This window comes from Cucurbita pepo, chromosome 8 (assembly GCF_057944985.1).
Source record: "Cucurbita pepo subsp. pepo isolate OVF chromosome 8, ASM5794498v1, whole genome shotgun sequence".
Taxonomy (NCBI): Eukaryota; Viridiplantae; Streptophyta; class Magnoliopsida; order Cucurbitales; family Cucurbitaceae; genus Cucurbita; species Cucurbita pepo.
The window spans coordinates 5125702-5153637 of record NC_141805.1 but is presented as its reverse complement, the minus strand read 5'-3'; the positions used below and the strand labels follow the sequence as shown (position 1 = coordinate 5153637).

At 34.6% G+C, this 27936-nt stretch overlaps 1 protein-coding gene across 1 annotated transcript; it reads left to right on the top strand.

Annotated features, from left to right (window-relative positions):
* The first annotated feature begins 3980 nt into the window (after nucleotides 1-3980).
* Nucleotides 3981-26806, top strand: LOC111784609 (ARM repeat superfamily protein). The gene is made up of 18 exons (XM_023665261.2): nucleotides 3981-4643; nucleotides 4785-5322; nucleotides 7440-7688; nucleotides 9544-9632; nucleotides 12028-12238; nucleotides 12402-12583; nucleotides 12707-12877; nucleotides 14776-14960; nucleotides 16058-16151; nucleotides 16558-16614; nucleotides 17620-17754; nucleotides 21144-21218; nucleotides 22389-22499; nucleotides 24804-24965; nucleotides 25046-25174; nucleotides 25331-25432; nucleotides 25904-25977; nucleotides 26066-26806. The coding sequence occupies exons 1-18, from the start codon at nucleotides 4116-4118 to the stop codon at nucleotides 26415-26417; spliced, it is 3444 nt and encodes a 1147-aa protein (XP_023521029.2). The 5' UTR covers nucleotides 3981-4115; the 3' UTR covers nucleotides 26418-26806.
* Nucleotides 26807-27936: the final 1130 nt, after the last annotated feature.

The window sequence follows — 27936 nt, the reverse complement described above, 5'->3', positions numbered from 1 at the left end:
CATCCCAACCCTCTATTTTTTTTGTTGTTAAAAAAATTTATTTTTTTACAAAAAGTTTTATTTATTAACAATTTAAAATTATTCGGAACAACGGTATGACTAAGAAACGTTCATGAAACGATATGAGTAAGATGCGTTCATGATATGATTAGGATACATTTGGGAAACGATATGACTAAATGTTGGATCGGTATGGCAACCCTAGGGGGGTGAATAGGTTTTAACGATAAAAGTGTTTAAAGTGATTAATTTTTCTAATTATCAACCTTTTTACATATAAGTAGAAGATGATAATTACTAGAACAAAATAATTCAAGTCAAAACAACAATCAAGTAGAAACTAGTTTTATAGTGGTTCGGTCAAACTCGATGATATGAACCAAGAGACATCAATCATACAATATACTTCAATAAAGATGTGAAGAAAAGGTTGTCAAAATTATCAAAAGATGTTTCAATTCATGCAAGAAGAATGAAGTTTGATTGTTGTAAATTTTGGGTGGGTTACAATTTAGAGTTATTGTATTTTAAGACTTTTAATTTACCTTAAGTTACAATTACATAATGGTTAATTATGGTCATTAAGTATGAATGTTACAACTAAATGTCTTTAGTAGTTTCATTTTGAGGCTATATAAAGCCATGTATGTTGTATTTGTAAGTAGACTTTAAAAATATAGTTAAAGAGCATTTGTGCTTTTCTTTAGCCAATGGCTAAGTTTCTTTGCAATTCTATGTAGTTTAGATTGCATGTAGAATCATTCAAGCTCGACATGATCAATCTTGCTTGTGGAGTGATTCGAATCTCAATCAAGTGTTCTTGTCTTGAGATATTTGATCAACAAGAATCATTCAAGCTAGATATGATCGATCTTGCTTGTAGAGTGATTCGAATCTCAAACAATGTTCTTGTCTTGAGATATTCGATCAACAAGGTAATTCGAATCTTATTCCCTTGTAGTTGATTGCTTATCTTATCACTCGACTTACTCCACTCCCCAAGCGCCTCTTGGGAATTTGAATAAACAACTTTCTCGACTCTTTCCACGGATCAGAGCCAAACCGCTACACTGCTTTTTTTACGAGTTCAAGAGCAAACTCAATATTTTTCACGACGCATGATCAAACCGATACAAGTATTTGAATTTGATAGTAACACACCACAACTCTCTTAAAGAGTAGATTTACAATTTGGAACACTCGCAACTATTTCCTCACAATACAACAATAATTTCTCTCAAGAATAAAATGAAGGAGAAATAAACTTGTAAGCTCGGAGAGAGCAACAAACAATAGAGACTTTGAACAAATGAAGATTGGAGAATGTATGGAAGTTGTGTGTTTTAAATTGTGGGGGAAATTAGTTTATATAGAGGAGAAAAGTGGCAAAATGTAAGAATTAATATTGACCATTGGATTGTGTTATGAATAATGGAAGGTAGAGATTAAAAGCAAATAAATAAATAAAAATTTCAAATTCATTTATTTAAAATTTTTAATATAATAATAATAAAATATAATAATAATAATATTATTATTATTTTTTAGAATTAATATTGATCATTGGATTGGATTGTGTTACTGATGGAAGGTGGAGATTAAAAGCAAATAAATAAGAAAAATTTGTAAATTCATTTATTTAAAAATTTTAATATAATAATAATAAAAAGTTAACCACACATCTGAGATTGCCATAAATTGTAATATTTCCCCTTATTCATCAGAAGTGGCATATGTATCTTTTGAAATCGGAATCAATTTTCCGGCACAGGCAAGAGGGATCCATTGAGAGGGCTACCCGCGTATGAGATTGAGAGAGAGGCGGGGGATGATCAAATATGGTTAGACTGATTTCTTTCCAATAAGGAAGGGGGAATCAACTCCATTCAATGCCAGTATCTCTCTCCGGTGCAAGAAGATCAACACTCTATCTCTTTCACCTCTTTTCCTCTGTAAATAGGTTAATCTTCTCTTCTGTTCCTTTGTAGGAACTACCCGTAATAACGAACTTGCAAAATGAATCTGTTTATCATAAAGAGATTCGTTGTTCCTGACCCTGCTTCACCTTAATTGTTATTTGAACAAGTAAAAGTTATGTCTTTGTCCGAGTGGGGAATAATAAAAATAAAAACTATGTGAGTAACTACACAAATTTTAAAATATAATAATATAATATAGTAATAATAAAAATCGAGGTAAGTAACGGTTAAATTCAAATTTATATTTTGTAAAAAATAATTTTATTTAGAAATATAATAATAAGAAAAACTCCACCAATTATTACTTTTCCAATATTATAAATGTCATACTTTCATATATTTTGATTTGTCAATCATTTTAATTTTGCTGCCACATCATCACGTCGGGTATGTTATCTCGACTCTAATTTCTTCGTTCTAGCTCTGATTTGAGTAATTGAAAAGTCGTTGTAATCGTTATTCCCGATCTTATACTGTGGACAGTTTAAAATACTGAAAATAGTTAATAATTAAAAGTAGGTTTGTTATCATCAAAACATCAATCAATTAATTAAAGTGAGATCAAGGGCCAAAAAGCCAATACTAAGTTGTGCTCATATAATGATATGCCAATGATATGTATAAAAACGCTAAGACTATGATCAGTTAGGGAACGATATGACCACAAAGTGTTTACGAAATGATGTGATCATCGTAGGATATGGGAATGCCGAATATATATATATATGTAGTAAAATGATATGAGAATGATATGATGTAGGTTATGGTACGATATATGTGATTATTGATATATTTATGATATGACATAATGTGAGCCAATATGTTAAGGATATGGTTTGTGATTGTTATGATACACAATAGTTATGATATGTGCATGATGAGAATTGTTATGTCTGAAAGTACGAAAACGTTATGATATGACATATATATGCAATATGAACGATATGATAGGATTGATATGCAAAATGATGAACTAGCATGAAATACACCCTGACATTCGCATGCAAGATACGATAAATGACATGGAAAATGGTGTGAACAAGACACTAGTATGGTTGTATTAAATAATAATGAAAATGGAAAAAATGTTGAGACCTGACGGATTATTGTGAGTTTATGCATTGGGAGATACCCCTATTCCTTCACGATAGTACAGACGCGTATACTACTAGACAGAGGAACGTCCATTATGTTTATCATAATGTTGTCGTGGCGGTTGCTATTTCTATTGGATGTCCGACATCAATAGCTCCCGAAGAATACTCATCCGACCAGAAAGGGGGGCTATGAGGTGTACGAACAGATTGGTGGATCCATACTCACACGTGTGGACCATGTGGAGGAACATTGAAGTGCACATCCCCATTGTCATAGCTGCCGCAGGAAAATAGATTGTTATGATATGTCTCATTCATTCATGAAATTGTATGGGTTTGCATTTAACCCAAATAATGAGGTCATTTGAGTATTTTAAGAAATACTCAAGTCACGTGCTACTCAAGTAAAAACAATACATTTCTGTACGACTGACGACGACATTGCAACTCGAGACTATGACACATCATAGGGTAAATGCACATATTTTCCTAGCCTTGAGTTAGAATATGATGTGTTTTAATTTAAGTGGGTTTATTTTACTTAGTTTTTTTATTATGTCGTTTTAAAGATGTTTTGGAACATGTAAGGTCATGAGAGTGTTTTTTAAGATGAACTTATGTTTATGAAGAAGTTTAAATACTAATTTTTGCATAGAAATTGATTACGCTACGATGATGATAGCGACTCTAGGTAAGTAAAAATCTATAGTCGTTATATTGACTTTAGAGCTCAATTCAACTCTTGGCATCCCAAACATTGACTTTCTAAACTCTCGACGTCTGAACTCCCCGTGTGAGAAAAAGAAAAAAAAACACAAATTAAAAAACACAAATTTAAATAGTAATTTGTCTTGCCTTACAAAAAAAAGGAAAAAATAAAAAAAAAGCTAATGAATTTTTTTTAGGCGCTGCACGGCTAAAACCCAAAACCCTTTCATCATCATCTTCTTCTTCTTCCAATTCGGCTTTTGAATCGCACAGCTGCCTTCCTTAAACTCTGCAGCCCTGAAGTTAAACCCAGAAAGAAGCAATTAAAACCATGTCGGAAGGAACTCAACACCAGCAACAAGAGCGGGACAAAGATGATGCTGAAGTTGTATCTCTCAGTGATGCTTCAGACATCTGCGCCCAACTCATGGAGCGCTATTCCAAGTCCTCCGCTCCACAGCACAGCCATCTCCTCGCTTCCGCCGTCGCCATGCGCTCCATTCTCGAGTCCGAGTCCCTCCCCCTCACCCCCGCTGGATACTTTGCCGCCGCTATTTCCGCCATTGATAATGCTTCGGTTTCCGATGCCTTGGACCTTACTGCCTTATCTGCTTTGTTGTCCTTTTTAGCCATTACACTTCCCTTGGTGCCGCCTACGGGAATTTCTGCGTCTAATGCAAGCGAAGCGGTTGGTGTACTGGTGGTACTATCGGGAAAGAAGAGCTTGACTGTGTCCACCGTGAGGGCTGCAGTGAAGTGCTTGGGGATTTTGTTAGGATTTTGTAACTTGGAGGATTGGGGCTCGGTTCAGTTAGGCTTTGATGCTTTGCTGAAGTTTTCGGTTGACCGGCGTCCCAAGGTATGCATTTGATTTGTATTTCATGGGTGGCTGTTTAGCTGTTTTTTAAAAGTTTAAAGTTTCCAGAACCAAGCTTTGTGGGTATTTAATGTGGCGTAAGGGTGGATATCCTTGATTTGATATGCCGATTCTTGAATGCAGGTTCGACGTTGTGCCCAAGATTCGCTTATTACGTTTTTGAATTCTTTGAAGGATTCTGCTATCAAGAAAGAGGCTAGCAAATTGGTTTTTTCTTTTCTGGAAAGCTGCATGCCCTCGGCAATTAAATTAAGCACCAGCAGCCGTATTGATGGGCGTGAGGTAGATAATCAGTCAAATGATCAACATCTTGATGTCCTTCACATGCTGAATGTGATCACTCTAGCTATTCCATTACTATCTAAAAAAGTTCGTTTGAAAATGCTTAAAGAATTAATTAAACTTGTAAAGCCACGTTACTCGGTAGTTACAGGGCACAGTTTCAAAGCTATCGAACTTATTCTTAAATCTTCAAAAGCTGGAGTTTTCGCTTCGGAGGTTGAAAGCATTATTGTTTCAATTGGCTCATACCTTTCTTTGGGAGATGCGAACCCCTTGGACACTGTGCTTACTGCTGCCACGTTGTTGAAATGTGCCATGGATGCAGGAGGTTCTAGCATAGCGATCAGAAATCTTCCTGTAGTTTGTGGTTATATGACAGGTAAACCAAGACTTTCCCTAGTTCGTTGTGAACTTGAATCATACTTCTGTTGTAAGCTTGTTTTTTTATCCCACATTGGTTTGATTGAGGTTTTTTTTGTTGCCACCTGCTACACCTTTCAATGTAATTTGATATCAACTATAAAATGCTTGAAGTTTACTATTTAAAAAAAGAAATTTTTTTAAGCCGGTTGGTTTTCATCCTGGAAGAAAAAATTATTCCACGAAGGAGGATTTGAAGGAAGATATGATGACTTCATTATCTATTGTGTAAAACACACACCAATGACTAACAAAATCATCCTTGGGAATTTGAAAAGCGAGCTTTGAGATCTTTTGTAGAAAGCTAATTTCCAAATTCTTTAATCTTAATTTAAGTTTAGAATTGGGCTATTGATTTTCATGTTTGATTCCACCCACTCATGATTATTGATTATGAATACCACGATGAGGAAACTTGTGCATTTTTTTGTCTAAGAAGTCTGCCAATTGTTATTTGCAAAAATCATTTGAATGATCCTTATTGAGATGATTAAATTTTTTTCTCCTAATACTTTCTCGAAAAATCAGTTAGCTTTCATTAATGATGGACGGAGCTATTTCGAATGCTGATGAATTTGTGGATGGTATTAGTGGTGTACTAGGAAAAGGAAGGCTAAAGAATGGATTCTGAAAATGAATCAAGAAAAACGTTAATTATAGGGTCAATTTACAATATTCTTGATAAGAAATACTTCGTAAGAGCTAGGAGAATTGGGTTGGGAGGTGTATTCTTACCCACCTTTTCTATCTTTCCTAATTGAAAAGCTGGAAGTAGATTTGATGATTGTGGAGGCAGGGGATCCTCTATATTGCTTTCTCCTTTATGTTCACCCATGCTGTTGATGTTGTAAGTAGCATGTTGTTGATGCTGTGAGTAGGCTTGACTGTTCACACAAAATTTTGAACTCTTGAAATGCTATATTGAAGTGGTTGCAATTTCTAATAAGAAATTTCCTTCAGTGGAAACTTTTGATTGAGTTTTATCTATGTATTTCTTGGATCAAAGAGTTTTAGGTCCTGTTTGACAATCATTTAATTTTGATTTTTGAAAATTAAGCTTATAAACAATACTTTTACCTATAAGTTTCTTTGTTTTGTTATCTAATTTTTCCCCATGTTTTAAAAAACCAAGCCAAGTTTTAAAAACTCAAAAAAGTAGTTTTTAAAACCTTGTTTTTGTTTTGGGATATGACTAAGAATTAAAATGTTTACTTTTCATTAATTTATTTTTTTGAAAAACAATTTCATTGATGAATGAAATTTACCGAAGGTATGTTTAATTCATAGTGATTACAAAAGGCCTTTCCAATTGATTAATATAAAGACTTAGCCATAAGAAGCATAGGAAGCAAAAATTAGCATGGTAAATAATAAGATCAAAGAGCTTAGCATGAGATTATTCCTCATCTAGGAAGACCCTTTGATTTTGTTCTTTCCAAACAATAATAAAAAGAGGCCCTGATGCATTTTTCCATAGCAAGGCTTTTACATCCGTGAAAGGGTGGTGTGACATAGTTTGATAGGTGGTATAAGGGTCATTTTGTGCGTTCTTTAGTAGGTTTTCAGAGAGATATGGGTCTATCATCTATTGGTACATGTGGTACATCCTCATTTTGCGTAAAGTTGGATGTTTGGGCTTGTATCGGTTTTGAAATGACTTTCCTTCTCGCATATACCTATGAGAACAATGGATCTGGCAACGGAGGTGGAGTGTGTGGTTTAGTTGGTAATTCTGCACTAGTAGGGGTAGGCTCATAATCTATGGTAGTGGGGGTGGACTCATAATTAGAATCGGTAGCAGCCATGGTCTCATTAATTAGTTCTATGAGCATGTTATTTAGTGTGTCTAGAGGTTCAATAAGGATGATGTGCCATAATTTAGTTTGCTGATTCTATGTCTTTTCATTTATTTTAGAGCCACTTATTGAATTTTTGTTGGTTTCAATTTCAATGATGTGTTGGCTAAGAGTTTTGTTGGTTATCAAATGGACTTTGTCTATTTCATGTGTGATGCATTACCACCTCCGGAGATGTCAAGACACATCTTTATGTATTGGAGTTTTAACTTAATTGCAGGCCTTTTGACTTCCGATGCAAGTAAGGCTTTACATGCTTCTGGTATATTGAAGGAGTTAATACAGGATCATGTGGATCAAGAATGCTTGATCGGTAAAGATCCTTGTCTAGACGACTGCAACCTGGAGAGCATTGAAGTACAAGCCATAAAATCAACTTGTGGCGTTTTTGAGGATGTTCTGAATAGTTATGATGGAGATCTTGGGAAATACATTATTGATGTCATATCTGATCTGTTTCTCAAACTAGGTTCGTTTCCAGTATTTACATCATATTTTATAAATCTTAATTTTTGAACTGATTTCTTTTATGATTTGGTTACTAAGTTGCTATTCACAAAGGTAATTTATTGAAAAATTCAAAATTTATTTATTATTGTTGTTTCCACGCATAGTTTGGGGCAATTATGGCTAATTATGATTCAGTTATGATTATGTATATAATTAGAGAACATTTTGTTCTCTAATGCATCCATCAGTTGCATGAAATGAATTAGTTGAATTTTCCATCACTAAAGATATTGATAATGTATTTAGACATTGAAGTTTAAATTATTGCATTCCATTTGCAGTTACCTTCACATTCCAAAACTAACAGTTCTCTTTGATAGAGTAGAGCATAAGTTTTGAAATTTATGTTATGATTGTTCTGTATTTGGATAGTGATTGCCTGCCGACGTGTTGGCGACACTTTCCTACATGGTTGGTGTTTACCTTCTTCATTAACATTTATATTATAAAAAATATGAAAAGATAACCACGAATTTTGAAAAAAAAAGTTGATTTTTAACATTTCTCCCAGCTGCATCATGTTTTATTACAGAATATCATACGAGTGACTCAAAAAATAAATAGATTTTATGTGTAGGTACAATCAGGATTGAAATAAAAAAAAAGAAAAAAAGAAATTAAATTATGAACCACAAATATGTAAATAGAGCATGGGCAGAGTGTTTGGTGTTGGACACGTGTCCAATTAGAGTAAGAATGAACATGTATGAATGATTTAAATAGCTGAACTAGTCAATACCTTTTTGGAACTAGTGATAATTTAATAACAATGCACTGTAAGCTTGGTAATGATTTCACCATTTGATTCTTGGGGACTAGGATATTAAAAGTTAATAGATTTAGGATTGTGGGGCAGAATTAAGATTTTATGAGGTGCTGATTCTCAGTTGTAGGTAGGCTTTCCTTTTGGATAGAATTAGGGGTTTTATTTCTGATTGTTTTTGGGTTGCAGGTCCTGGAGCCGGATAATTTTAGGCATTTTATTGCCAATCAGTTTTATGTTTTAACATTATGGCTTTAAATGTTGCCGTCCATCAGTCTTGGTCTAAATGTTCTGGTAGAGGAAGTGCTTGAAGAAGCTTAAGTATTTTTTTTTTCATTCTTTGGTTCACGGATGCATCAACCCATGTTGGGAAGTCTTGATGAAGTGGGAGGAAGTTATCTTATTGATTGTGATTCGGTGCCTTTGCCCAAAACATTTTGGTGTGCTTGTTGAGGGCTTGGTGTATGAATTGTTGAGGGGAAGAACCTTGCTTTATTTATTTACTTTGGAGGTACTCTTGGAGGGAAATAGATTGTGGCGTAAGTTTTTAGCAAGAAAATATTACATGATCACGGTAGCTAATCACAACAGAAAGAAAGAGAATATTCGGGCAGTGGGATGACAATTTTGTAACAGCAGAGTTAGCCCTCTTAGTATGGATCTCTGGGAAAGGAACGACATAGTCATTCTGGAAATTTTTTACCTCTTGTGCGTGACAGTGCGTGCTTTCCTCTTTATGGGCACTGAGCTTCATTAATATTCTTGGAGAGATAATCAAAGTGTCTGATGCTGGCTGATGTGGGGTGGATGTAGGGCTACCATGTTTGAACCACTTACAATCAATTGTGTTATTTTCTCCTTGCTCTTACTTTCTTTATTTTTGTGGTGCTTTGATATTGATTTATGGATTCTCCTTGCCCTATGCTCTTCTTTCTTTCTTTACTTTACCTTACTTTACCTTTTCTATAGTTTATACTTTGTTTTGCTACAATTTTTAATATGTTTCGAAGTTACTGTTTGATCTACTAATTATTTTTCATTTTTATTGTAGGAACAACTTCTTTCACCTATATGAAGCATATTTTGCTCAAACTTGCTGATTTGAGAAATAGTGCAGGGAATATATCTCATGTTGATAATGTAAGTGTAATCAACATTTAGCATTAAAATCCTCATGTCCATTCTTAGTTAGCAAATTGTCTTTTACATATCATGTAACTGCTAATTAAAGTCAATTATAAATCTCCTATAAGTTTTTCAAAATTACTGGCTTATATCTAATGTTGATCATGCAAGGGTTCGTTAATTTTAATTTTTTAAGTGAATTTTTTTATTAAATTGTTGAATAAAAGTATGAAAGAGGAAGGAAAGCCTCGAACTTAAAAGAGTAAACAGGGCTTGAGGGGAGAGTATTTGAGCAGAATGCATCAATAAGGAACTTTTCAAGGCTGAATATCTAAGGCATCTTGGCCGCAGCATCTTAGGGGTTATTTATGCGCTTCAAGATTGGGTGTCGAGCCCTTCAATCAGAAAAGTGAAACAGCAGGTGTGATCAAGCATTGTTAAAGATAAAGGTAAGTTCTTCAGTTTTATGTAATTCAGAATGGGGAATGGTTGCAGAATTTTCTTTTGGGTCGATAAATGGGTTGGCTCAAACACCCACCCTGGCACAGTCTTTTTTGGGCGCACGCAATTTCAAATAATAAAGGTATTGCAATAGCTGATTATTGGATTGGGGTGCAGCAGACCTGGTATGGATAAGGAGGTGGCGATGGAGAAATGTAAAGTTGGATCAACCTTATACAGCTTCTAAATTCCATAGTTCTGGGTAATGACAAAGATGGAGTGAAGTAGAAGTTGGACCCACCGTCTGGTACCTTTTCTAAAAAATATGCTGTCCTAAAGCTCTCCAAAGGGACTACGAGGCTTTGTCATCTTTTGATAAAATGGATTTAGATGTTCGAAGTCCCATTAAAGATCAAAGCTTTCTTGTGGTCTACGGCCTATAGAAGCATAAATACTATTGAAAGGCAGGCTGCAAAACAACTCCCATTTCCCCCTGGTTTCTGTCTTTGCCTGGAAAGTGAAGAAACTCAGGTCCATATTTCCCCCCGCTTCCCTTATGCTCCAAGGAGCTGGTCGGTTATTTTCAAAGAGTTTAGTGTTCCTTTGTGTCTACCTAAAAGGATGGATGAGTGGCTAGTGGAAATGCTTGGTGGTTGGATTTTTAAAGGGAAAAACAAGATCTTATGGTGTTGTGCTACATATGCCCTTTTGTGGAACCTTTGGAGAGAAGCCTTAGGATTCTTGAAGATAAGCTCTCATCTTATGTTTCTGCATAGTGCTTCTTGGTGGTGCTCAAATCTCACAATTCTTTTGAAATTGTTGCCTAACCGTGATAATTAACAAGTGGAGGACTTTTCTTTTGTAGATCTTTGGGAGTGGGTTTCTCTACCTCGGTCCTAGGGTTCTTTTGGTTCTTTCGTGTGAAACATACTTCTCTCAGAAAAATGGTTTTTTAGTGTGAAATATAATTCTCAATCTTTGGGAGTGAGTTTCTCTACCTTGGTCCTAGGGTTCTTTTGGTTCCAAATGTTTACTCTGAGAAAGATGAAAACTATGGCAAAAAAATGGTTCGAAAGCAACCATGGTTAGATAGAAATAGGACTTTGAAAGACGGGACAAAGAGGTCAGTGATTTTTGGGCTATGCCACCTTCTGTTTGTTGCCTCTGCTGGAAGGAGTCAGAGTCATTAGATCACATCTTTATCCACTATATACTCAATTGCTGCTTGATTTCTTTGGGTCTCCCTTTTTGCTGCAAGTTTTTGTGATTTTCCTCCCTGAGAAAGTGGATAAGTGGCTTTTGGAATCTTGACGGGGAAAGGACTTCAAGGGCAAACCTATAATTTTGTGGGATTGTGCGAGTGGGCTAATTTGGAAGGAATGAAATCAAAGTACCTTTGAGAAAAGATCTACACTGGTTGAATCTCTTTTGGAGTATGTACGACATACTTTCTTGATATGTGTACCAAAATAAATAATATTTATATCTGTGTGTGTATATAACATTATTTTTTTTTTTGTAAAAATAGCTTCCCCACGATTATAAATTTTTGGAGGGCTTGGATGGTTTAGTGTTTATTTTGTGGGATTGATACTATATATATATATATATCATTATTTTTGTAATAATAGCTTCCTCATGATTATATATGATTGGAGGGCTTCGATGGTTTAGTGTTTTTGGTAGTGGCTTTCTCATTCCTCGCCCTAGGCTGTTTTCTACTCTTTTGTGTCTATAAGACAGCCCCTTGTTTCTTCATCAAAAGGAAGAAAAAAAAAAGATCAGTGATTTTTTCTTTGGAAAGTAACGTATACTGTTTTTCCCTTACGGTATTTTCTTTCCAAAGAGTTCTACAATCTCTTTTCCTTTTCCTATCTCCGTCAATTGGAGCAGTTTTAATCTTTTTTTTCTTCATATGCCTCCTTGCCTTCAGTTCTTATCTAATTAAATGCCGACTTTTACTTTGCAGCTTCAGAACTGTGTAGGATCTGCTGTAACTGCTATCGGACCTGAGAAGATACTTACTCTTATTCCTATATCCATTAATGCTGGTGACTTAACCGTGCAGAACATGTGGTTGATACCAATTCTACAAAGTCATGTTACTGGAGCATCACTTGGGTACTATCTGGAATATATTGTGCCCCTTGCAAAATCATTTCAGCATGAAAGTTGTAAAGGTGATTCTTTGGTTCATATCTGGTTGACCATGAATTTTGTGGTTCGTGGCCATTATTTTTTCCTTTTCTCATATTTTAAGCTTATACTCTCATATTCATCTTCAGATTTCTTAAAAAAATAGTCTTTGTTGTTGAATTCAATTCAATGACTCCCTTGTCACAGTTAAGAAGGCCGCGACAAGAAAAAATCTGCAGACATGTGCCCATAAATTATGGAGATTACTGCCCGCATTTTGTCGCCATCCTAGTGATATGCACCAAAGTCTTGGAATGCTTACTGAACTTATTATTACACTTCTTAAAGAAGGCTCCTTTATGCATGAAGATATAGCTGTTGCCTTACAGGTCACACAATGATGCTGACTTTAATGCTATTATACATTCGACTACTACTTTTTGTTTCATTTTATTTATTTATTTATTGATAAAGTTATTGTCGTCTTGTTTTAATTTGTTTCAATTGTGTAGATCCTTGTGAATAATAACACAGTTGCACCAAATTCCAATGAAGCATCTGCTTATTCAAAGAAAACGGCAAGCAAGAACAGGAAGGCGTTGGTATTATCTTCAGCTAAGTTGCTTCAGCCTCTAGCTGAGTTATTTGTTGGTTCTGTACCAACAATGCGCTCACATTTGAAGGTTTCCTTCTCGTACCTCAGTAATTACTATTTGAACATATTCAAGTATTAAATTATACCTCCTTTTATATTTGAGCATGAAAAAACTGCATTTTTTAGGTTGATATGTAAGATTATTGCAATCATTTTATTACTATAGTTTTTAGAAATATCAGGGTGTTGGCATAGTCTAATAAGGAGATGTGGTTATAGTGACGCTCACAATGCTTTTATCTGGGGGTGTGAATTTTTATTTTTGCTAGTCTAAAACCCTTCTATCAAGTCCTCTTCTTGCGTCTATTCAAGATATGGATGATAATTTGCCACCAATAATAATAAGAGCAGGCTGAAGGGATCATTTTGATGAAGATCCCTTGAAGTGTGAATTTTACATTAAGTGTGATGCTCGAGCAAAGGGGGGTTACATGAATAAACCGAGACCACATCCAAATGAGAGTGATCTAAAGAATATGAGGTTATGAAAGACTTAAAAGAATTGAAAGTTACTACCCATACTAATAAGGTGCACTTTCTTTTTTTGGTGACTCAATCATAAGAACTCTAAAGTCAAGTACGTTAAGCTTGGAATAATCTTATGTTAGGTGATCTCCTGAAAGTTCTCCTACGAAGCATGGAGTGTGGACAAAATACGTTGAAAGGACTCGTGTTGGTTTGAGGGGACATTCTTCACTTTTTAAAGCAACATGTAGGTAGCGTGGGGCTGGGGATGTAGGAAAATGTTGGGGCCATCAGGTAATGAATTTGGATTTTAAATCCTGATCCAAATCTTGAGCATGAATTTGGATTTTAAATCCTGATCCAAATCTTAGGCATGAGGCATTACATCACTGCTCATTATTCATTATTGATCCATTATTGATGTTAGAATAAGTAGTACTCAAGATGTATCCCTTGTTCCATCCTCTCCAAGTAAAATCAAGCGCTTTAGCTTCAAGGATCTTACTCAAAAGATCCCAATTGATGCTATCAAGACTGCCCCAATAGTTTTTCTTATAATTTTTTTACAAGTAACGAATGTATATTTATAAAAAAGGTTCAATACAGAAAAGCGCATGAGGTATTCTCAAAAGCCACTGGATTACAAAAAAGAGCCATACTTTTCTAAAAATAAAAATTAGTCTCTATATTAGCCTTGATTCTATAACTCTTGGAAATATATTTACATTGTATATTTTCTTACTTAAAAGTTATTATTATTTTACCAATTTCAATAAGATTAGCGGTAATTTAAGATTTATTTTAAAATACAAAGACTAAAATTGAACATTTGAAAGTTCAAAGACTAAAATGGAATGAAACTCAAGATATTGGATTGATATTTTAAGAGAAGTTATCACGGACTAAATTCAAAATATGGGTTAATTTGATTTTGAGTGAATTTATGAAAGACTTAAATAGGGAACACAAGATATCTATTCTTACAAGCCCCTACGATAGCTATAGTATAGATAGATGATGGTCATATACCTGAAAATTGGAATTTTAGTAGCTCAATAAGTGTATCTACTTTGCACAAACTTAAACTTCGATATTTATTATTTCAAGAAGCTAAGTATTTGAGGATGAAAATTTGTCGTATTATTATTAATTTTGTAACTTATTTGTTATATGAAAAACCCAATTATATTTATGTGGGCCGTTTATTTGGTCTTGGGGAGCATGATGAGTTGCATTAGAACATCCTGTTGAGTTTTGATGCTTTTGGTCACAGATAATGAGCTTTTTGTTGTTTTCTTTGAGAACGTTTCCTTTTTTAGTGAACGCTTTTGCTTACGTTTAGCTTTGCTGTGGTGCAAATTGATATTATCGTTCCTCATGTGTTTGGATGTTCAGAAGGCCTTATATTTAGGCAATGGACTACATTTGTTAGTAAAAACAATTTATATCATGTGTTATTAGGATACAATTGGATGCTTGGCTTCCATCACGGACTCTAGGATGACCAAGAATGTTTTTGTGTCACTGCTTGAGAGGTTTCAGTTTCTGAATACCAAGGGTGAGTTTGAGGAGCCAAGAGCCAACGCTGATGAACTAGCTCAGAATGCTGAAGGAAATTCTGGGACAAGAGAGATTGATCGTCAAAGGTAAGTTGTGGTTTTGTTCCGTGCAGGATGTTGTATGTTGAAATTAAATAAAATTTAAGATGTGTGTTGAGAATGTCAATTCATTTTTCCAATTCATCATTCTTTGAGGCTTTCAGGCCTCATGATAAATTCGAACAATAATGATACATAGGAGTTCATCTTTTTATTGCCATGTTAATTGCAATATAAGCGCTTGCTTGCATAAAGGTATGTGTTTTTAGCCCAAACAGTATTTTTAAGACGACAACTCTTTATGAAGAATAAGATTGAGAAAATAAGGGATTAACTATTGTAGGAAAACAAACTCTAATTAGAAAGAGTATAAAATCATAAAAGTAAACTACACGAACACATTGTCAACACTTGAAACTTACAACCTGTCACGACCAATAGGTTCTCATCACCATTTTCCCATCTTTAAGACTTGTATCCCTCTATATTTTCTTCTTTTGTCTTGTTAGGCTTTCGTCTTTTAGGAATGTTAAACATAGGAGAACCAACAATTTTATAATTTAATTTTTCTTTTGTTTACTCAATTTAATCAGTTGCATTTAAAAAAGAAGCATATACTTAGCAAGGATAGAGGCACAACCTAACTTAGCATGAAGCGCGCTTAAGCACATACTTTTTGGGGCTTCTAAAACATTGATCCCAGAAATTTCTTCATCTTCTAAAACCTTTCCCCCTTTGAAAATCTCTGATTTTTGTTAGCGTCTCCCAGAAATGAAGACAGAAGTTTAATGTTTGCAGTCTCTTTTGTCTGGTGCGCAAGTTTGGCTTTTCTGTTATATTTTCTCTTCCGGTTTTTTAGGGTTTGATGTGACTAGAATTTTTCACAACACCAAACTTGTTTCCAATTTGTCTATCAGCTTCAATCTCTCTCTCTCTCGTTCTCTCTCTCAATTTGTTAAGTCTGATTTATAAGTTCTTTAAATTTATTCCCATTTGATATTTGATGTTTAATAGTTAGATATTTCCTATTGCTATGTTTTCAATACAAATTCTTACTATCCGTTAATGTTTAGTCATTTATTCAATTGCATCTCATTGAGGTGGTGCTTTCATTCTTAATTTAAATATATATATATTTTTTGTAGATGTGTAATGTTGGAGCTAGCTTCAGCTATCATTAGGGGAGCTGAGGAGGATTTAATTGATCTAATCTATAAATTTGTTAAGGTTTCTTTTCAGGTATTTTTTTTTTACTTGAAGCACCAATTTTTTGTTGTTTCTATAACTAGATTGATTGAGAATCTTTTAGCTGTTGAATTTTTACTAATCTTGAAAGTTTAGATGCTTCTATTAGCGTATATATTTTAAAGATGAGAAACATATCATTAAAGATTCTACAATGTATTAGCTGAGGGGAACATTGTCATATCCTCCTCCTTATCAAAGTCAGATATTTCAGATGGATTTTCCAATTGGCTGTAACAAAATGATTATAATAGCTTGCTCAAATCATTGCACCTGGCTATTTTTAAATGAGAAAGGAATGATAATTTAGAAAATAAGACTGTCTTGCACTATGTAACTTATTGTTGATTTCAAATATTTGACCTGTTTAGTTTGCTGATTCATAAATTTTGGTTTTTAGGCATCTTATGAGCTGGGCCATGTTGAAGCGTATCAAACTCTGAGCAGAATTCTGGAGGTTGTTAGGCTTACTGTTCTTGCGGAGATTCAACTTAGGATAACTCAAGGGATCAATTCTTGCTTTGAAAATCAGTTTTTTTCAGTACATACGTCTGCTATTGGTAGTTAAGAGCACTAACTAAATGGTAGTTAAAATTAACAGTCCACTAACGACCTTTTAATCCAACCAGCACCTAGTAAAATTGACTGTCACTAACAACCTTTAAATCCAACCAGCACTCGAAAATCAACTTGATTTGTGAATTTCCCTTTCTCCACTTTTACAGATAAATTTCTTTTTTCCTTTGAATTGGAAGATACTGTCTTTGATTCCAATCCATTCTTCAATTCTATATCCTGACTCTCTTTTTCTAATTCTTGACGACTTTGATGCGGTTAACTCCAAATTCTCTACCAAACTCAAGGAGGCAACTAAAAGATCATACAGGCTCTCACTGTGATACTACTTAACTAATGATCTGTAGCAACCTATTTTTATAGTATGTGGAAATTTATGGTTGAACTGTTCAACATGATGATGGGTAATGTGAATGGCAAGCTGATTGTTGTCTTTTGACTTTGACTAGTTAGATTGTTCAACCTCGTATTGATTTAAGGAATTTATTTCAAGGTGTATATGGAAAATTTTGTAACCTGAATTTTACACCTGCTAAGTTGAGCAAGAAATGATTTTCTTTTAGTTTTGTTTTTAAACTACATCCTGCAAATTTTAAATTCTAGATTTTTGGCAGTAAGCATGCCCAGTAAATGAAAAATTTAACAGATTACTGACAACGACATCCTTGTACACCAACCAGCCTCCTACTTAAGTAATAAGATTTCTAGTTACTCTGTTATAGCTGTTTCTGTAAACATGATAAAAATACAGGTCTAGCTTTTCTTCATATATTCAGTATCAGTTGTCATTTTCCATGAATACTAGTTGATATCTCTGCACCTGTATTTTGGTCGTAAACTCTGTGTTACACTGTATTTAAAGTCAATCCTTCATGCAATGTTGCAGGAACATGCTTGGTTTGCTTCTTCTAGATTTTCTGAGCTGGTAGAAATGTTAATTGATCTGCAATCTCCTGCTGATACTTCATCTCAAAGAAGTCGGTTTGCTTGTTTTCACATTCTTCTGGTTCATTCATTAAAGGTAAAAAACTCCAAGTTCTTCCTTGAAAGATCATATGCCTCTTCTTTTTTTTTTTTTTTTTTTTTTTTAATTATGTTTTTGGTATAGAAAATATAGTAGTGTAACAGAATAAGATAACTCAAAATATTCAAGGTGATAAGGACCTCGTATTTGTATGTGTAGAGAATATCGTAATAAAACTTGTCCTAGAATAGAGGCAAAAGAAATTTGAGAATTGAAATCTTCAGGCCTTAGGCTAACAATAGGAAGATAGTGGGATATTTTTGTTGGAAATATAGAAAGCTTCTTATGTTTGAAGTTAAAAGTTAGAGGTTGCTTACGCTAGAGTTTTGAGTTTCTCACTTATATAGTTCTTGTCAATCTAAAAATATCGTCATTTTAAATTTTGGCCTTTCTTTTGTTTGTTTGTAGTTTAGTTGCGGTTTATTCTAAATCTAGCTCTATTTTATTTTGGGGGATATCTTGTCTTATTAATGTACACTTTGTAACGACCCAATTTTCGATACCTCGAATCACAGGTTACTACGTACACTCAAGGGTAAAAAATGCAGTACATCTTTCTTTTGTAAAGCGGGAGACTCAAGAAATTTAAAATTTAAATATGCATTCAAAGCTGACATAAAAGTAGTTTAAAGGTAATATGTGTGGAGTCCAATCAAAACGGTTTTACACAAGTTTCGAGAAGTAGCTTTTAAATAATAGTAAAAATGACAAGAAAGAAGAAGACTTGATCTAAAATGCACCCATTGCAGCTGCATGGCTCTGCACGCTCCCGCCATCAACATTGGCCTACACTCCATTTGAAAAAAATAGAATAACATGGAATGAGTACAAAAATACTCAGTTATCAAGTAGGCTCTTGTTAGGTTTGATCCTATACATAAAAACTTAGGCTATGTGCTCATAACTGTTTTTAACGTGGCTTAACGACTATACCAAACTTGGTAGGTCACTGTACAACTACCCTTAGCATACCTCCTTTAAGGAGTACTCAATCCCTCCAGGTTCACAACCTAGGGTTTTCTGTTTTCTTAGCTCTAGGTTTCACGTATGTCTAGGTCCTTCATCAGTCTTGTGTGAGGAGTGCCCGAGTCACTGTGACCCATGAAAAAGGCCCTAAGGTAATACTTATTAGTATGAAGGAGCCCTTTTTGCTCTAAACGGTGACCGTACTCCATACCTATCTATCTACTAAGATCTAATAAATGGATTCTCCCTAATGGTGCAGGACAATATCTATCTGTTCCTATGATCAGTAAACTACCTGTCACTACGCCCATTCCAGGCTAGAATAGTAACTACCTGCTCATGTACCATCAACGGGTTAGAACAGTAAAATTACCTGTCATTATGGCCTTCCAGGCTGGGACAGTAAACTACTTGCTCATGTACCCTCATCGGGTTAGAACAATAAAACTACCTATCTTCGGAACAGTCACTACCTGTTACTTTGCCTTTTTAGGCTAGAACAGTAAACTAACTGTCACTACGCCTTTCCAGGCTAGAACAGTAAAACTATCTAACACTATGTCACTCGGTCTGAATCAATAAAAAGGTCATGACTCTCCCCACTAGGCATCATTGATATGAACTGTGGTAGTACACTATCTATAGCTACTGATATCCTCTATGGGTGACAATTAAGCCATGTGCAACAAGTATAACCTAACCTCTGTTGGTTAGTTCATGAATAGGGATTGCGCTCTATCTGTCCCTACAAGGTACTTGGTCAACCCAAGGAGGCTATGAAACTTATAACTAGGTGCTAGGAACAAAATATGTGAAACAGTAACTCATCATCTATGGAAACCATAATTAGCACTCACATAGCAATTAGTCCAACTCATAATTAGGCAATAACGGGCTATCCAAACCCTAAATTAATGCACAACAATGAATAAAGACATACAACATGCTCCTCATGCTTATTAAGATATAATAATCCAACCTCAACATACTAGAAGCATAAGTCCAATTATCTATTAGAGTTTACAAGATCATGCATGTAGGAGCTGTCTGATGGAAAATATAATTAAGTGGTAAACTATTGCATCATCTAAGCACAATTCTCATGAGTCTAGCTCAAACTAGGCTCCTAAACATAATACTCAATCATTGCCCTCAATCCTAATCGACTTTTACAAGTATTTCTTAGAAACTTTTTTCATATGGTTACTTACTTGATTGTAAACTTTCTGAGCTTGTTTTGGCTCTTCGAGGATATTCCAAATTTCTCCAAAATTCCTCAATATGCCCTAAATTAAGTAAAAACAATAAAACTGATGAAAAGGGCTTGCTTCAAATTCGTTAAAGAGAAGGTTGAGAAACTAACCGTTGACTGTACAATCATCTTCTCCAACTTGCATGCGTGCCATTCTGCTTTCCTTCTTCTTTTTTTTTTTGAAAAAAATATTTTATTTATTTTCTTAAAATTCCGGGTGTTACACACTTTTTCTCTCACTGGTAATATGTTTTGTTTATTATTTAATAAAGGATTTTAAACTGATGATTATGTTTACCTGGACCTTTATCAAACTTCAAACTTCTTCTTGCTGTCTTCTTTATTAAGAGTTTTGTAGTTATGATCTTACTCTCATGTGTTAACCAATTAGGAAGCCTTTTCGTAATCCCTTGGCTCTTTAGGGGATATCTTATCTCCCTTTTGTACATGATTTTTGAATGAAGATATTCTCAGTTTCATATCCCTCCAAAAAAGGGTGATAAATAAGTTGGTCACTATTTGATATTTTGGACAAGTGTAGTTAGCCTATTTATGCTTCTGACTACCTGCATCATTTTCCTATCTCAAAAAATTACAGTACTATCCAAGTATGCTGCGCTATTCGACCTTCTCGAGCACCTGTTCCTCTTTACTTCTAGAAGTAATATTGATAGTTGTTGATCTGCATATATACTCTATTTTAAAGTTTCCCATAAAAAATTCTTAATAATAATAAAACTTTTTTAAAATTAATTTTTGGTGTCTGTATCCCTGTATCTTGACTAATAGAAAAATCCGACTTTACAATATTTGGTATTCCGATTTTTAATTTTTTTTATCTAATTTATTAATTTAAGTAGCTGACCACCACTGGTATGAACCCATGGTTTTACAACTTTTTGTTCATTACCCGAAACCCATGGTGGCATTGTTCTATGGAATTGTTGGTAACTGAGATTTCTGAAACATGTTAAGTTCCACATCGTGAGTTAGCATGGGTTCTTGTCATATTTGAAGCCATAATATGTACTCTTGGAGGAAGAAGTAAATAGTCTATGGAGCACACGTATTTTTTGTACATTTTTTCATTACTGTATGAGAACGTGGGTTTCTTTTTCTCCAAGTTTTCCTGTGGCCTAGTCTTACTTACTATTGATGCTTTATGTAGGTTAACATTACCTCAGAGGAGGAGAGCAGCAAGGCTTTTCTTATGCTCAACGAGATCATAGTTGCATTAAAAAGTGTAAGAGCTACTTTTGAAAAGGCTTCTATTTTCCTACAATATTTTCAAGTCAAGAACTTGGGTGGGAGGGGGGATTATAAAAAAATAGCTAGTCCCTTTAAATTGAAATTAAAACTATTAAAAGGAAAGGAAGGAAGAAAGAAAAGCCAATAATGAACAGTTCTGATGCCTTCACTCATTGCAAGAATAAAACACATGTTTTCTATCAGATAAGATAATGCCTATCCTTATGAGGGAGCACAAAATTCCTTCCAACGAGGAAAGAATTTTGCCCCTTTGCCTTCTTCGAGCTTTCTCTTCCCAAGCTTTTTTCTGGTATTCTTTTCAGTATGATTGTTTATTTTGGCTGTGTTTTTGTAATTATTATGTTTTCTCTCCCTTGCCGCGTTTGTTTCCTTTGAGCAGTAATCTCTTTTCATTTTTTGAATGAAAAGTTCGGTTTTTTTTGTTTAAAAAAAATGATAAGATAATGCCTACTTTCTTCCGATATTTTTTAATCCCAGGCCCCCTTAACCCTGGACGTGAGAGAAGAAGGATGGAAGAGAAGCCATTTCTACTGTTGTGATATATATATTTTTTTCGTTTTGATGTTTATTTTCCTGAAATTTAGTTATGAATATCTCAAGGAGAATTACGAAATGAGAGGTGATGAGACTTCAAACTCCCTCATCCTGGTTATCATGGTTATCATGAAGGGAATCACTGTCCTTAGAGCTCGATCACCGACTGAAGAGTCCTGATTTATTTTGATATAAATAGGATGCATAGGGATTAAAATTGAAGTCTAATTATGGTGATGTAATCCGACCAGCCAATATTCTCACTCTTCTAGCAAGAAGCTCCTTTATTTTAAATCCTTTGATTCATTGTTTTTCTTCTTTTATTTAAAAAAGAAATTGTGAATTAACATGGTGATTGACCCATCCCTACATGAGGAATCCTCACCTTCACTTTTGGTAAGTTGAGAGATATACCATGAAGGGATTTCGTAATGATATTTTTTTGTTATACTAAATCGTATCATTTTTGTTACTTTGTAATCTGATATGTCATAGTGTGAGGTTTTGAGTTCAGATATGCACTTTTTGTATTCTCTGCTTTGCTAAAGTAATAACTTGAGAGATATTTGACATGTTAATATTGTTGAATGTCATTTATGCTGTGACGTAGGCAGAGGAAGACAACAGGAAAGCAGCTTATGATGTACTTCATTGTATCAGTTCCAACCTAAAAGATTTGTCACTTGCGAATTCTGATGTACATAAAAAGTTTGTGGCCATGGTAAGTGCATATGCTCTTTTTCCTCCATCTTTTCTGGGACCAATTGAAAGTATGTTTTGTCACTTTATTATATTTTCTCTTTGAAATAATAGTCTTGTTTCTTTAAAATAAAAATATGAAAAAGTCCTGTTTACATTGCTTCTTCAAAATCCTTTGAGTTTTTTACAACTACAGGGTTAAATGGTGTCCATGAGATTTGTAATGGCCTAGATCCACCGCTAGCAGATATTGTCTCTATGGGTTTTCCCTTTCGGGCTTCCCCTCAAGGCTTTAAAACGCGTCTGCTAGGAGAAGGTTTCCATACCCTTATAAATGGTGTTTTGTTCTCCTCCCCAACCAATGTGGGACATCACAATCCACTCCCCTTCGGGGCCCAGCATCCTCGCTGGCACTCTTTCCTTTCTCCAATGGATGTGGGACCCCCGCCAAATCCACCCCCTTTGGGGCCCAGCGTCCTTACTGGCACACCGTCTCGTGTCTACCCCCTTTGGGGAACAGCCTCCTCGCTGGTACATAGTCCGGTGTCTGGCTCTGATACCATTTGTAACGGCCCAGATCCACTGCTAGCAGATATTGTCCTCTTTGGGCTTTCTTTTTCAGGTTTCCCCTCAAAGCTTTAAAACGCGTCTGCTAGGAGAAGGTTTCCATACCCTTACAAAGGGGGTTTTGATATTAAAAATAGACTGGATGAAACTTCCTTTATGCAATTCTTATGCCCATAACAAAACCATTATATCAAATCTTCTGAATTAAAAAGGACTATTGAAAAAGAATCAAGAAAAAACTCTATCCAAAGAAACCCATAAAATAAGTTAATTTGCAGAGTCTAAATTCTCCACCAAATCCTTTCAAACCTCCTAAAAGTTCTATTATTTCTTTCCAATGATAAGTTCCATAAAATTGCCCCTACTACATTTACCCACAACTTTGCTTTCCCTCGAGAGAAATTTTGTACTACCAACGATTTACATTCTGTTACAAGAGGTTATGAACAGCCCAAAATAAACCAAGCATTTGCATTACTTAATTCCTTAAGCTCCTTATGAATGAAGAATAGAAAGAACAAATTACTGTACCTTCATTCTCCTTAAAGCAAAATTTACCCTGAGAAGGAAATAAAATCAAAGACAGACATCTTTTTGCATTCTTTCCATTATATTTAGACTTTCAAATGTGTTGTCCACACAATCTCATTTTCTTGGGGCGCAAGCCTAGCATTGCACAAGTTTTGTTTCCAAGATTTCCACATTTTCTGTTAACATACTAAAGATCTTACTGAAAACTGTCGAGATGGTTCCAGCACCCCCAATGCCTCTTGTCCACCTCATCCTTCACCTCTTTAAACGTCAATGATTCTAGTAGCAAATTTGAACCTTCTTGGTTTATATGCCTTCTTTCTGTGATGTTCTAAAATCTAACGTTCGTATCCCAAATATTCTAAAAAGAAATCAACAAATAAGCTCATAATTGTTACAATACCACCTTCTGCCTCATCTCTTAAGATTCAGAAAGAAATCTCCATAACTATGTATTACAATAAGGCTTCATTTTTGTTGCCTCAAATTGTCAATAGATATTACCCAACCCCAAAAGCTAAAAAAGCCACCCTTATTTAACTAAATGGCTCAATTTTCTTTCACTATTACCTTCCGTTTGGGGTTTTTAACATGGGTTAAAACAAGGTCTCCTGTTCTTTTCTCTTTTTCTCCCCCTCTTTATATATATATATATCTTTAGTTGGCGAGGGGTAGACTCTATAACATGGCATCATGGAATTTCACCTTAACGATTAGATGGAGCTTTATGGGGGTAGGAAGAGGTTTAGAATGTCAGAAGCTAGACTCTGGTTCTGGTCTAGGTCTACCTGTGGGGAACGGTTGGTGGGCAGCAAGTTGTGGTTTTGTTAGAAATAGTACATGAAGCTTTCCCCACTAGGGATCTTGGTCCTTGCCCTACTCAAATCTCCAATCATTATACCTTTTTATTTAGCAGTGTGTTGTAACTTTAATTTACCAGTTTGATTGAATATTTTTCGACTTTCAAGAGTGTCGATTATGATCACTCATATTAAAAAGGAAAATTGGAAGTATTGAAAGACAATGCGAGTCTTTTTATTTAATGAACATTTTATTACCATTGTCATGATCTTCTAATGGAATCTTAATGGTATAAAACATCGGTTTAATGATCATGACATGTTTGTTTGTTTGTTTTTTTTTTCTTTTATGGTTGATTCTGTCACTGTAAGTGTTTCATTTTAATGCTTCCTTTGCTCATGAGCTGTGGCTGCATTTTCATATTCAGATATTAGGCTATCTGTCTGGTGCATCTCCTCATGTAAAGAGTGGAGCGATCTCTGCACTCTCAGTGCTGGTCTATGAAGACGCAGATATATGTCTTTCAATCCCTGATCTTGTGCCCTCCCTCTTATCTTTGCTACAAGGAAAGGCTATAGAAGTTATAAAGGTATGTATCTTAGCTTTGGGTTCTATTTTTATTTCCATATTAATATCCGCCATAACAAGTTGTTCTTATCCATTAAATAGGCAGTGCTAGGGTTTGTGAAAGTTCTGGTTTCTTCCTTGCAAGCTAAAGATCTTCAGAGCATCGTTTCTGATATTCTTTTAGCAGCGCTACCTTGGTCATCTGTCTCAAGGCATCATTTTCGATCAAAGGTGACCTTTAAATATAGCAATAGAAACTTATTTTTGGAATTAATATTTATACGAATAACTATACGGTCTATCAATTTCTTTCTGTCCTCTCCAGACACTCATAATTGTTAATTATCCTTGCAATGTCTTCATCCACATGTTCATTTTACTTAAAAGGTCACAGTAATTCTGGAGATTCTCTTACGGAAATGTGGTTATGCTGCAATTGAGGGTGATAGTCCGGACAAATACAAGGGTTTCATCAAGTCTCTTTTCGAGGTGATTTGCTTCAGCCCATGTTGTTTTGTGTGAACATTTCTAACTGCAGTTTTAATCTGAATAAAAGTTCTCCGTCTTGGATTCATGGGCATCGTTGGATAATCTCTAGTAGTTGGTCGCCTATTCACTAGACTAACATTTGTAATTGGAAGGGCACTTCTATTTTATTTTAATTTAGTTTTTCTATATATGAAATTGAAACTATGTCATGTTCCTATCAATTCGTACTTCAATAGTTCACGGTTGTGCGTAAATAAATATCATATGATAAAAGAATGTTTGGAAACATTGCCTTCCCTTTTTTTATTACTACTTTCATTTTTGAATTGTTCAGTCTCTTATTAAAAAAATATTCTCAAGTATTTGCCTATCAAATGTATTTTTTTGGAAGGAAAGAGTAAAAGAGAAAATACTTTAGGTGCGAACTTCTGAATTACCTCTAAACTTCTATCCATGCTCGTTTAATTGCAGAAACGCCATAATAAGACCAGTTCCAAGGATGCTGAAGATGCTAATACAGATGTTGCAGATTCATCTTCTAATGGGTCTGATTCATTTGTTTCATGCCAACTTGTTTCCGTATGTTTTATGTACATGTGCTTATTACGTCCATTCTTGCTTCTCAATTGTCAGGGTAAGAGATAAGCAACATGACGGGTTGGAGACTGCGCCCAAGAAAAATGTAGCTGGTCAATACAGAAAAAGGAAGTGGGAAAAACCTTCTGGTTTCATCGGGAGAAAAAATGATGATGTATTCACTGAAGATGGTGATAGATCTAAGATGATAAAAAGAGCTGCAATCTCCAGTAGTAAGAGGAGTTCGACTACGGATGGTTTCGGAGACAGTCGTAGAGCAGATTTTTGGAGGCATGATGCTCCTGGAAAAGCTCAACAGAGAGGAAACAAATCTGGAAACAAGCATCAGAAAGAAAGATTTGGTAAGCCTGTTAAAGCTTCAAAATTTTATCACAAGAGTTCTAGATGATTGGGGATCGTATTAGTTGGGTATCTCGAAAAGGGAAGAAAAACTGTTCTTACGAACCGGAAGACACATAGCACACCAGGGTGCTGCAGTTTTGAAACAGATAGGAAATGCATATGAGCAAAGCAGGTCCTTGTTGTAGGATTGTTTACAGGAGAAGAGGAACTTCAATGCCATCTTCTAAACGTCTTAAGTGATGGGCGGATGTTCAAACCATTGTCTCAAAATAGGAAAGTATACATGTCTTGTTGAGTTTTGTTTGGGCAAATCCGGGGGTACCTTTGCTTATATTGTAATGTTATTGGATTCTTTTTTTCTTTCAAATATAGCTTTAAATTTAAGATTGATTGGTATTCAATTTAATTGGTTATGAGCGTAGATTTTGATGGGAAGATGTTCTCTTTTCTCCATAATACTTCATTGTTTTACAGGGTAGCTGTAATACGCGAGGGTTACTATGCTTAAGTTTTAGATTATTGTGAAAATGTCATTTACCCCTTATTAAATATTAAATTCTACATTTCATATATATTTTTGAATGAAATGAATCCATTTTCATATTCGAAGGAGACCTTTTATAAACGTAGTGATATTAAATTAATTAATTAATTTTTATTTATCAACTTGAGATCAGTTTCACTCCTAAACAACAAGTTGCTTGTATGAATATGATTACTATATTCAAAAGTGCTATAGTTGGGTCAAATAACCTCATATGATTATATCTTACCTTTTGAGCATCATTGATCTTTTAATAACAATACGTTTATGATTTAGTGATAAACTAAGACCCTATTGGATGAGTGAGATGGTGAGACCTATTTTTCAAATCTCGAAATTAACATTTAAGGAAACTACTCTAGCGCACAGAAGTTCATAACTTAAACTTAAGGTAATATTAATATTGTACTTGAGCATTTTGTGAAATATTTGTTTTCTAAGTTAGCAAATTTATGAGAAGAAATTAGATATATAATTGATACGAAAATGATCTATCATGTAAAATATTTATTCACTCGCGTATCTCCGAATAAATGATTTAAACCAAAATCATTTCAAACTATTACGAAGTAAATCCTAATAATATTACGAGAACTAAACACTCAACTTTATTCAAATACTATAGATTTTTTAAGTTATTTTTTTAACATGATTCCACATACCTTCAAAATTATACTAATAGCCTATAATTTTTATATAATAGATAAGGTAAATTGCGAGTAAAATAATCAAACAATTACTAAATAATAAAACATAAATGTTAAGAACGGGGCAAACAGAAGAAAAGCAGATCGAATCAGAGCACTGTTCTTGGTGTTCTTATCCCGCTTCAAAACTTCGAATGTTTATTTAACACAAATATTCACTTTGTTCCAATCAAATTAACTGTGACAAATTACCAATCCTAAAGTATATCATTTATGCATAGACCAAGAAATGATCAGACAGACCGGATATTCACTTATTTCAATCAAATTAAATTGGACAAATTACCAATCCTGGAGAAGAGGAAGAATATCAT

Excerpts from the sequence above, each read along its gene's own strand:
- LOC111784609 (XM_023665261.2), top strand. The coding sequence starts at position 4,116 with ATGTCGGAAGGAACTCAACACCAGCAACAAGAGCGGGACAAAGATGAT. Across the intron at positions 12,584-12,706 it reads ATATAGCTGTTGCCTTACAG|ATCCTTGTGAATAATAACAC; the intron begins GTCACACAATGA and ends TCAATTGTGTAG. Across the intron at positions 25,175-25,330 it reads GGCATCATTTTCGATCAAAG|GTCACAGTAATTCTGGAGAT; the intron begins GTGACCTTTAAA and ends TTTACTTAAAAG.